Source organism: Dinoponera quadriceps, unplaced genomic scaffold (assembly GCF_001313825.1).
Source record: "Dinoponera quadriceps isolate SergipeBrazil2010 unplaced genomic scaffold, ASM131382v1 scaffold3683, whole genome shotgun sequence".
Lineage (NCBI taxonomy): Eukaryota > Metazoa > Arthropoda > Insecta > Hymenoptera > Formicidae > Dinoponera > Dinoponera quadriceps.
The window spans coordinates 121813-133986 of NW_014557664.1; the positions used below are offsets into that span (position 1 = coordinate 121813).

At 48.1% G+C, this 12174-nt stretch overlaps 1 protein-coding gene across 1 annotated transcript in view; it reads left to right on the forward strand.

Annotated features, from left to right (window-relative positions):
* LOC106749375 overlaps positions 1-12174 on the forward strand; it is a 49887-nt gene that overhangs the window by 7869 nt on the left and 29844 nt on the right. Inside the window, exons 7-11 of the mRNA XM_014628753.1 lie at positions 682-1032; positions 1927-1983; positions 2068-2239; positions 6613-6840; positions 8007-8136. Of these exons, the coding sequence (XP_014484239.1) occupies positions 682-1032; positions 1927-1983; positions 2068-2239; positions 6613-6840; positions 8007-8136 (938 nt within the window). The remainder of the gene's footprint in view (positions 1-681; positions 1033-1926; positions 1984-2067; positions 2240-6612; positions 6841-8006; positions 8137-12174) is intronic.

A 12174-nucleotide genomic window follows, 5' to 3' on the forward strand; every position in this document is an offset into this window, starting at 1 on the left:
CGAGGAAGCGAGGGATTTTTCACAGCTCTTTCTTCCTTCCCGCGACTGATACGCCGTGCAACGTTCTCCTCCTCCTTTTGTTCTTCTCCAGAAAAAACAATGCGATCTAATCGAACGTGATTTCGTGCGAGACGACAAAAAACGAAGAGCAAAGTCCACGCGATCGATCCCCCCGCGCGCACCCCGACGCCACGCGACCCCGGCGTAAATCCGCGAAACACCGTGAGAAACGGCCGATCGGCAAGCTCTCTGATCTCTTGGCGCGTCCGGCGGGGCGAGACGGCACCTCTAACCTTTAGCCACACACCCTCGGCATAACTTAACATGCGCACGACGGGTGACAACGAGCCGGCGATATCCAGCTCCACCCTGATGAAAGTCACGGGGTCACCCGCCACTACCGCCACTTCCGTCACTACCACCACCACCGCCGCTACGCAGCACCCCTAACATTTTGTTGCTCCTAGCCTTCTTACGTAACATGCGCACTAGGGTGACAACGTGGTTATTTCGCTGGCCCGACGAGTGCGTCATGCTCATTCTCCGACGGAGCACATCTCGGGTTACGCCGGGGGTCCCCTCCTACTAATCATATACGCGTTCTCCATTGACCAGCGGCTCACCGCACCAACCACCACGTCCAACGTGCATCCTGCACTCTCGGCACCTCTCTGCTCGCAGGCGGCAGAGGCAGGACGTACTTAGATTCGGAACGTAATCGGTGCACAGGTGACATGTCGCCGCCCTCGGACAATGTAATCTTCGACAACCAGTGCTACGCTACCACGCCGAGCTCGTCCAACGGCAACTCCGACATGGAGCAGTCGAACCACTGCAACTCACGCCGCTGCAACGGCGGCCAGACATATCAGCAGAGCATGCAGTCGGTCTCGACGCCGGGCAGTCCGACCAGCCGGCTGCTGCTCGAATACGAGATGCACCTCAGGAACACCTTGGCCAAGGGCATGGATGCCGAGAGCTACAGTCTGCGCACCTTCGAGGCTCTGCTCACGCAGAGCATGGAGAATCTCGGTGAGAGACCACGCTCGTCAGAGGGAAATCCCGATCTCGCTATTTTCGCCAAGAACGACGCGCGCGAAGTCGGTATTTTTATAAGTTCCCGATTAATCTCGGCCGCGGGACTCGTCGATGTAAAGACCAGATCTCTCTTTCCTTCTCACTCCCCTCTCTCTCTCTGCTTTTGTTTTTTTATTATTATCGGTAATCACACTTCTCTTTATATTACTTTGTTTTATATTATTTTCCATTTTCTCCCTTTCTTTTTTTGTCTATTAATAATTCTCTTTGTATCCTTCTTACATTGTAACGCTCTTAGGGGACTCAATCTTACTCAGGGTATGAATAAACATATTTCTTTCTTTCTCTCTTTCACACATACACACGCACATTCAATGTCTCTCCGCCTCTCGTTGATTGGAAATTCCCTATAAATTTCGTACGTAGCGAGAAGAACTGTTGTTTTAAGTAATCGTTGTTGCGGAATTGAGAATTTAATCATGTTACGAATGTGTCGCGAAAACTTGACGAGCGGGTGACGTTTTCGAAAAGAGAGGGAGAGAAAGAGAGGGAGAGAGAGAGAGAGAAATCTGATGAAAATGAATTCAAACATTTCCCACGCTGCGGCGAATGAAATTTCGCGAGGATGAATTTTCTGCCGTTCCGCGGCGACCGCGGGGAATTACTAGCCGCGAATCTATTTCCCCCGGCGCGTAAAGCACTTTATCTCGCCGACCCTTGTTCTTTTCGAGCCCGAACGGATTAATTAAACTTTAACCTTTCCGATTTATCAGGCCGATAAAAACTACGAACTCTGTAATTCGTCGTAAGGAACTATCGATTGACAACAAACGCGATTTCCGGTATCTTCGCTCGCCGGGGCGAGTTATATTCCGTTTCTCTTTCCAGAATACGCGGAAAACCTGCCGTTGAACGTCCAACGCACACCTCACGTTTCACGAAGACGTAAGTAGAATCCCGCGTCATCGTAGAAACCGCGAGCAGCGCCCGTGCGAGTGCCCGCTAACCCGAATGTCATCACGATCGCAGGTTCCAGTTCCAACAAGTCGTCGACCCTGCCGCTGTCGTATCGCTACTGCAACGAGAGGCAGAACAGCAAGGACCGAGACGGCTATTACAGCGACCGCAACGAGATGGTGCGAGAGAAGAGAGAGCGAGACTCCGATCGAGACCGCGGTTATCTCAGCGACTACAACTCTAGGTAAAAGTCGTTGCTGAAATCCTCCTTAGATTCCGCCATTCACCCGCCGATCCACCTCCTATCTGTGTGTCTTGCTTGAACGCGCAATTGGGTGGCGCAGAGAGCGAGCGAATCGCGGCCGACGACGTCCACCTTCAAGTCGGACTCACATCGCTTCGTGAAAGTTTCCGAATATTTCGAGTATTTCTGGCGTGAAAATCGCAATGTCGAAAAAGAAATATCGCTCACGATCCAGACACTACGCATTTCCAGATGAAAGCTTGAAGACGTCGGAAAGAGAGTAAGACGTCTTTTACAGAAGTCTGCGCTGTCTGGGCAAGAAATATCTAAGAGATGTCTTAAAGACATCTAAAAGACGTTCTATTTCTCTTCAGATATCTTTCGGAGGTCTTTTAGAAATTTGTTCTGCCTGAGAGCCAAGGTTTATTTCACGTAGCTACGAGAAATTCGCGAAGCAGCATCTCAGATCGAACGGAAAATCGTGATAATCGTCGAAATGATGTCCAAATGGCGAGAAAGGGACCGCATCACGATCGAGAAGTGAATTATTATTATAGTCATTTTCTCATCATTCCTACATCATCGTGACATCTTTTGTGTTCTGCTTGGAATAAAATAAAGTATATTATCGCGTTTACAAGATTTTGGTTTTTTTTTTCATTTTCTGGTTAACTTATGATTTAGACTTAATCTGATGATAATGCAAAAATTGTTTTTCTACAGAGAAAAAAATTAGTCTTAAATCAAGAATAGATATTCTTATATATAAGCAAGAATATTATAATCTTCTTAAAAGATTTTTAATCTTAATTCGATTGAGTTTGTATTTATACAAGTATTACTCGATTCAGGACTAAAAATCTTCTAAGAATATTATAATAATCTTACTTTTATATGAAAATATCTGTCTTGATTTTTAAGATTAGTTTTTTCTACATATTCATGGATAATTATTAAACTGATGGTTTTGCAGTGGCAACTTTTAAAGCTCAATGACTAACCACGAGAGAAAAACATAATTTTCACATTATTATCAAGCTAAGCTTAAGCCGCAAGTTGACTAGAAAATGAAAAACCGGGCGTTTGGCCGGTATTTATAGTCAGATTTTATATTTAGGACCACCTTAAGTTCATCTTCAGACGCATTGTGGTAATGAAACGATCTGTACAGTGTCTGAGGATAAACTTAAGACGATCTTAAGTGTAATATCTGACTATTAATACCAACCTTTATCATCCGCTTCAAATACCCGGTGATTTTCGGGAATAAACATAAGGCCTTTCGAAGTGCCATCCCTCTCGGACCAATGCAGCGTGAAAGAGCTCGGGAAAATCCTGACGCAGGGGACTATATATAATGCGCATTTAAGTGGCATCTACGTCACTCTGACGTCCATCGGACATCCCACGGATCTCTCTCGGGCTGTCGAACGACTCTCGTCGAATAACGAAACCGCGGTATCCGCGCGAAAACGTGCTGGCGGAGCTCGGCGATCGTCTCGATTCGACCGAGGTCACCACGTGAAGGGCTTAAAAAAAGGGAGAGAGAATCGTCGTCGCAAGACTTTGACATTTAAAGGGCTGGCGCCCTACGGCATCGGTTCAGGATGATCATTGAGACGTGCTCATCCATTAAGGCGACCTGAATTAGCACCGGATGTGCCGCTTATCGATAGCCCGGGCGGTCGATCGGTCGGTCGGTCGGCGCAAAAAGGACGGAACACGTGCGCGTGGCTCTCGCGCGAGTATCGATAGGTGGAGACGTGATCGACGTTCGTCTCGTCTCGCGGCGGCGTCGACGTCTATCGAGGTCTATCGAAGACACCCTCGGCTCCCTCGATAGAGCGCTCTCAGGCACCGGCGCGCATGCATCAGCATCCCCGCGCGCTGTGCATCACGGGTCAGCGACGGCGCGAGTCGCCGCCGGCGGTAAATATAGAAAGCCCGCGGGTGGGCTCCGGCCGGGTGAGAGAGGACACGGCGGTGACACGGAGGGAAGGCCGCTCGCTCGCTCGCTCTCTCTCTCTCTCTCTCCCGCCGGCTCTGCGTCGCGATAAGAAAGAAACGAGACTCGAGAGACTCGCGACGGCTCGCTGCATCGAGAGCTGCATCCGTTGGTGCGAAGCCGAGCGCCGCTCTCGGAGAGCGCGCGAATCCGGATCGCGAGCAGTCCCTTCTTCGACGCGTCTTCCGGGTAACTCTGCGTGGCGCTGAGAGAAGTAGAGGCGTGACACCTGACGAGGGTGCGCCGAGTGCGGTTTTTTCGCTCTCGTCGAATCTCTCCGTGGATGCTGGTGTGAAGTGCGAGGGAGAGGGAGAGAGAGAGAGAGAGACGTCGCTAATGAATCACCAACGCTCGGACGATGTCGCGATAAGGTCACGTCAAGTGCAGCCAACGGTGACTACCGCGGCCGCCCGATAAGGTCGCGGGTGGATGGAAGTGCAAAGTGCGAGACGAAAGTAAACGGGAAGTGGATTATCGAAAGCCGAGAGAGAGAGAGAGCGGAAATGTTGCGCCACAGCCAGTCCGTTTGAACGTTCCTCCCTCTCCCTCTCTCTCGACGAAGAGCACCTTTGTCTTCCGCCGAGAGGGACTTCGAGTTTCCCGAAATGCGGCTCGAATGCGAATTGAGCGAGAGGAGATATGAGAGATCAGCTCGCGCTTGGTAATTATAAACGGGTACGAAGACAATCTCGACGGCAAAGTGCGAACCCAGAGGGGGAGGAGATACTCGTCTCTCTCTCGTCATAGCCGGGGACTCGGATAAGGATCGCTTCCGAGGTGGACGCGAGCGGAGTCGGCCGGCGAATAATTGCGCTTTTGTTGACAATCTCAGAGCCGTACTCAACAGCGGCGTTTTCGAAGCGAGGCCTTCGGGGAGGAGGGTAATCGCGCCGATACGCTCGCCCTCGTGGGAAATCGTTATTCCGCCGTCGCCGGCCGCGAAAGCGACGATCGTCCTCGGCGGCCCCCATCGTCGAGCCCAGTGCCGACTCTAATTATCCAGCTGATCGCGTCGCCGTCATTGATCGAGCCTGACACGGCGACGAACGTCACCGACTCGTCGGACGCGTTGACTCGTGGCGAGCGCGCCAAGGATGGCCGATCTGCAGCGCAAGTATCGCTCGCTCGAGCGACGACGCGACCGTCCGCCGATGATGCCGGCGGTGCCGAGGCTGCCGGAGAGGGTGTTCTACCGGATCCTGGACGGCCCCGAGGACCAGCCCCGCGGCAAGAAGCACGTCAAGTTCCAGCTGCTCGGGGAAGAGGACGAGGAGACGCGCAAGAAGAGCATGCAGTATTTCGAGAGATCGCCCATACCCGCACGGTACCGCGCATCCGTCGCGTAGATCACGGGTCCTTCAACCCTTCGTCCTGCGATACCGTTTGTGATAATATCGAGGGGGGAGAGGGGGAAGAGATGTTCTCGATTTCATTCTATACGGATCAGAGGAAGATATATATTTCACATATTGGCTTAAACGGAATGTTTGTTTGGATGCGAACAAATGTTTGAGTTGTGATAACCGGAATTTGGTTCTCTGAACCCTTTTCATTTTCATTTCAGAGAATCAAACCTTTGGTTCTAACAAATGTTGATTCCTTCGCTGATATCCGAATAAGAATTTCGTTTGAATTAACGAAATGGGTTTCTCTGTGTATACGCTGGGAAAAGAAATTTAAATTTTGCGAAGTAAATGTTTCTCGCGACATTTTCCTCGATATTTATTGGTTGGAGAAAAATTTGACCGTGATAACGGAATATATATTTTTACACCTCAGTTTTCTTATTAATCGGTTGATTTACCGGGAATACAATTTTATTTCGCCGTGTTTAAATAAACGTTCATTCCTATGAAATAAACTTTCATATTTCACAAATAAATTTGTTTCTCGCAATGCATAGTGACTTCTGATGGCAATTGCAATCATTGACGTAATACATTCTGCACGGCAGTATCAATATTTTTCTCCTTAAATCCGCCGATGATCAATATACCTCTCCTCTTCTGGAGCCGATTACGCTAATTGATATGATAAGTTCTGTACGGTAGTTCAAATTGTCTTCCTTTCCTATACCTACCGCGCAATGAATACCTTTCCTCTCCTTTAGCCTGAATAGTGATTCTCAGTTTCTCACCCAAGGCCAAGTGCTTTTCTTCTAAAGGGTGGTAACCTAGTTTCACCCCTTAGAAGACGGAAGTTAGTCGCGACGACACGCTAGTTGGTGCGCGGCGCAATATCGTATATTGCGCCAAATCGATCAGAGCAATTGATTGCAGGGCACGGGCATAACGACATGATATACAATATTTAATAACGTTATGCAATGCGCCGCGTATGCATAATTAATCCGCGACGATGCTTGCAGATGCGCCAGCTGCATCGGGGAGTCCGCGCGCGCACAATGGTTCCGGCATTCCGACGGATGGCAGTCCGGCAGCTCGACCCTCGGCTCCGGCGCTTCAAGTTCGATAAATCCAGGATACTCGGGACACAAGAGAGACTCGCCCTGGGACTCTCTGCCGTCCCTGCGACACGAGGGCAGCCTCAACGACAGCGGCTACAAGTCCAACCGGACCGACTCTCTCGAACAAAGGTGAGGCGGTGAGGTGGAATCGTCAATCTGCGGCCTCCTGCGTGATTTGTCGCCTGAGAAGTCTCGCGATTTCGTTGTTGGTAGAACAACGGTGAACGACGGTCCTAAATTATGAGCGATTTGAAGGAAGAGAAAAATGACAAGTGTCGGTACTTTCAAGGAAAAAGTCAATATCTAGTGTTTTCGCAGTTACCAAAATTTGGAAATTTGTAACAATATTTTAGAATTTGCGGGAGGAAAATAAATAAATTTGCAAACATCTCTCGAAATAGCATACATTGATTAATTAATAATGCAATAATTGGCGAATGAGATGTTGCGGGTTTGGCAAATTTCCAAATTGGAAAATTGCGAGATTCCTAAATCGAGAAATGTTGAAATTTGCCCAGCCAGATCGCGATTATTATATATTCCGTTTCCGGATCATCGAGATTTCAATCAACGCCTGCGATTTCGGACCGTTCGCCACTTACAAGCAAAGAACACGTCGATATGTAACAATTAAGTCCGGTACCGTCGTACTTTCAATCGCGAAGCACAACGAAACTGACCAATCTCTTGGCCGAAGCCCTGAAAATTAAAGTAAAGAGAAAGAGGAAAAAAGATGCACAACTCTCTCTCGGCACAATGCGTACTTATAGGATACGCTCGGCATTCTTTTCGATTCTCGTGGATGACGTTCAGCCACCACCACCTACCTTTTGTCGTCCTACATCGTTCGCATTGTCTTCGGCACTTCCATTGTGCGCCCTCCCCCTTCCCACTTTTATCGCGACTGTTCTCTATGCCGTCGCGGTTCCGAAAAGATGGTTTTATTAACCCTCGTGCTTAACACATAACTCTCTCTCTCTTTCTCTCTCTATCTATCCCCCCCCCCCCTCTCTATTTCTCTCTTTCTCTTCATTATTAATGCCCGGCTTTGCCGAATCTCTACGAAAGTAATTCGACGAGAATTAACATTCTTACAGCGCACGCGATTATACGACAACCTCGTATAAATCGGCTTTGTCGCAAGTGAGAGAAGAAAAGAGAGAGAGAGAGAGAGGGGGAAAGATAGACAGACAGATAGATAAAGAGAGAGCGAGCGAGCGAGCGGTAATTGAAAGTCCGTTTTCGCGTAATTCTGACGAGCTGCGTTATTCAATTGTTCGTGTTGCATATTCCAGAGGTACTTTCGACAGACAGGACAGCGTCAGATCCGACTACATGTCCGACCGGGACAGCAAATACGGAATCGTTCAACAAGCCTCATTGGAGAGCACCGACTCGAGGCTCTGCTACTTGACGTCTTCCGAGGTGAGTTATCCAAGCACTTGTTGACCTTATCAACCTGATACACCCGAGTGCCACTCAACGCTGCCTTTGTAGCGCAGTTACACCCGCTGTGCACGTAGTGCGGCCGCGGGAGAGAGAGCTCGCTCGGATGTCTCGAGATGAATTTGCATGTCTCGAGCGTGCATCACGCGCTGATCGCTGGCGCCGGTCCGGATTCTACAGCGGGAATAATAACTATGCGAAACTATGTCGCGAATTATTAATGGAGATCGTTCTTCCTCCCCCCCCCCTTTCCTCCTTCTCTTTGTCTCTCTATCTCTCTATCTTCCCCTTGATCCACTCTCCAATACGGCTTAAATTCCACGCTACGAAATGAACGCTTAATCGCGCGATTAAGAATTGCGGACATCGTCGTGTTAAATATTAAATCTAATTACGAGCGATCTCTCTCTCTCTCTCTCTCTCTTTTTATCTTTCTCTCTGTGTCTCTCCGTCCTCCCCCGCCACCCTCTTTCTCCCTCCGATGTTAATTAAACGCGAGAATGGTAAGTGCATGGTAGACCGCGGAATGCGACTGCGAGTATTGATCTGATTGAAGTGCGGACTTCGCAAGACGCGTAACTAAAACGGGTTACGACGGGCGTAATTAAACGACGCGACATCAAGCTCGCTGGCTCGAAACGAAACGAGATTAAATCGGACGGGAAATGCGAACGGGAAATGCGGGGCACGCTGTTCTGCGTTTCGTCGTGTCTTGCCGTGACAATTTAGCGAAACGTCCGAATGCACTGAAAACCCATTCAGTTGGCTCAAACCAAGTTTGGTTCGGATATGGGCGAACATACGTTCTGGCTGTGAGAGCCAAAATTTGGCTCCCTGAACCAAAAGTTTGATTTCCTGAAAATGAAAGAGGTCTGGTTTGAAGCCAGTGAGCCTCTCTACTCAAATAAAATCTGGTTTGAACATAGGCGAACAGATGTTCTGGCTGCGAGAACGAAAATTTGATTCTCCGAGCCAAAGGTTTGGTTTTCCAAAGCGGAAATGTGAAAAAGGGTCTCGGCTTCAGAGAATCTAATTTTCGTTCTCACAATCAAAACATTTGTTCGCCCGTATCTGAACTAAATTTTTTGTTTGTCCCAATTAAATGGGTTTTTCAGTGTGGACATTTTTATTTCGGGACGCGCTTCCTCATAAATCGCAGAGTAGCCATGAGCGATGAACAATGCCGGGCTTTTTTTATTTTGTATGTTTATAATGAAAAGAGATATGGTATTTATATGAGTTTTGTTGCTGTCTAGTTTTCCTCCCCCCTCCTCTCTCTCTCTCACTCTCTCTCTCTCTCTCGACGCTGTGTTGCATGCGCGCACCATGCGAAACTTTTCACGAAACGTAAAGGCGCACACCCGCAGCAGTTGCCGCAGCACGGATACATTACTTTTAAAACCCTTTGAGGCGGATTCTCTTTCGCTCGCACTCACTCATCGTCCATTTGTGATTTAAAACAGCGAGGCAAGCGAACCGCCGTATTCGCGGAAAGCTCGAATCAATGAACGATAGCGGCGACTGGTCCCGGCGAGGGCTTTGAAACTCTCTCCCTCTCTCTCTCTCTCTTTCTCTCCTTCTCTCTCTGCCTGAAACCGCGAAGAATGAGAGCGCACTTTTGCATAAAACAATTTGCGGTTCGCCCCTTCGCTTTGATTCGCGTCTTACCTCGCATTGTGACTGCAACCGTCCCGGCGAGGAAAACCTCCGCAAAGCGATCGACCAACGCGCCCGTTGGGCGACGACGATATCGACAACGCGCGACCCTTTTCGTGCAATTTGCAATTCTTCCTCGTGCGCCGACCTAACCCGATTTTTAATCTCTCATATTTCTCTCAATCATTTCTACAGAGCTATTCAGAGCAGCGAAACTCACGCTCGTGCTAATCAGCCATCGTCGTCGATTACCTTTTTCCTTCCCTTTCGCCTCGCGTTCGCGGAACGAGGATTTTTGCATTTAATTCCTCAATCGCATGATTTTCCCGCGGCCACGCGACGTACAGTGGTGCCTAGACTCATACTTTCCGAAAAAATTATATTACTTCGGGAATAATAATTTATCAATTCAGACAGATGTAGTTTCGCATTGGCCACAGAGTTCTGCAAGAAAGAGCCAACTCGCAAAATTATGACTTTTTTTTACCGATATTTTGTTGACGAGTAGGTCTTTCTGTATAAAATAAAAAGGCTCAAATCTTATGGGCGTCTAAAATTAATTATAAAACAGTTTTTATTTTCTATTAGTCGCACCATTTTTTACTAATTCTGTCCTTTTCACCCATTTTTTTAAAGATTAAGCTTATCGATGGATGTACTTAGTGAGAAGAAAATGAACCATGCTTGACTTCTTGAACGATTGCGAAGAACCTCAATGCTATTTATACTTTTTAAATCATGTATCAAATATTCATCTTCATTTTCTCGTAACGTACTCAATGTGGGTTGAATCTTTCTTGCGTAATGGTCAATTATTATTCAATGCCTGTCACGAAATTTCATTTCAGCAAAATCCGACATGTATAGCCGATTTTTCTTATTGTACCACAACCGGGTAAATTATAATTATTAATAACAATCGAATAACATCTGTAAATATATATCTATATTCATGTGACGTGTGATGAAAGATGCATGAGAGTACAAGGTACATTGGAATAAATATTTGAAATGCTCACGATAGCGCAAATATGCTCAGGATGCTCATGGATATTAACGTCACTCCAAATTAGAAAGATTACTTTATATTCTGTACGAGAAATATATTTTAGAGAGGTTTGGATAACAAAGAAATACTCTGTCCAAACTATATCTTATTTACTTAACACCAAATATTTTCGGAGCGGTCAAATACAATTAACAATAATTGATTTATCGTTTCTTGAGAACGATAAGAAGTTAGTTTGAATCGTTATAGCGAATACAGTTACAATATACATCGGCCAATATGCAAAGAACACGTTCGAAACGGATATTTAATTAATTATACTTTTAAAGACTTTATTTTACGCCACAAAATACCAAGAGGATAAGTAAAAGTAAGAAAGGAAAAAGAAAGATCACTCCGTACATAACAGATTCCTTGAGCTTTACTTTTTACAGCGAAACAGAATTAAACATTGTAACATCGAACCAGTCGTTTCTTCCTCGCCGGCGCCACTGCGTGACGCGATATCGAACAACGGCGATCTTACTCGCGTGTATGCACGCACGACATGCCGCGGAAGCGGTTCTCGGCCCCTAACAGTTACGAGAAATTGCGCAACTCTCACCCCCGTTCGCTCCCCCACCCCCTTCTGCCCTTCCACGTAATCGTAACGGCGGGGCAGCACAAATTGCACTGACGCATCGGCCACGCCTACGGTGTAACGACACGGTTGCAAAAGAGGCCAGCGCGAAAGGAGGAAACGAAAGTGTACACGTACACATGTCGATAATCGCGAGAGGCGACGGTCCCGCTCGCGGACATTTTCCGGGCGGAAGGCGCGCGCGCGCGTGAAACCCTCTCCTTCTCTTTCTCCGCGCGACGGTCCGCCGAGACAAATTGAAAACGAAGGAGGACTCGAATTTCCGTGCTCGTGCGGACGTGCTCCGCGGCTCCTCGCCGCGCGGTACTTCAGCCCGACGTTTGCGAGCAAAGGGGAGCGCGGAAAACGCCGTTATCCCGAGGTGCTATTGGCCGCACACAATCCTCCTTCGCGAAGAAAATCTATGCCCGGAAAGCCCGGGGGGATATAAATCCCGAAAGCGGTCTCTTTCTTTCCCTCTGTCTCTCCGCCGTGTGAACTCCCTTGTTCTTCTTTAAAATCTATCTCGCCCGGATTAGGGTGGAGGACGCGGTCGACAAACATCGATAACCTACTGACCCTGCGTCGGTCGCGAGCCGCTCGAGCCCGTCGCTACTCCAACCCCTTTCGGAGTAAGCACCCCGTTGTCTCGGTTGTTTTGCTGCGCGGATGGACGCGCGCCGGTGTGTGTTAAACGTGCGTGTGTTGATCCAGCGCGGAATGGATGGCGGGG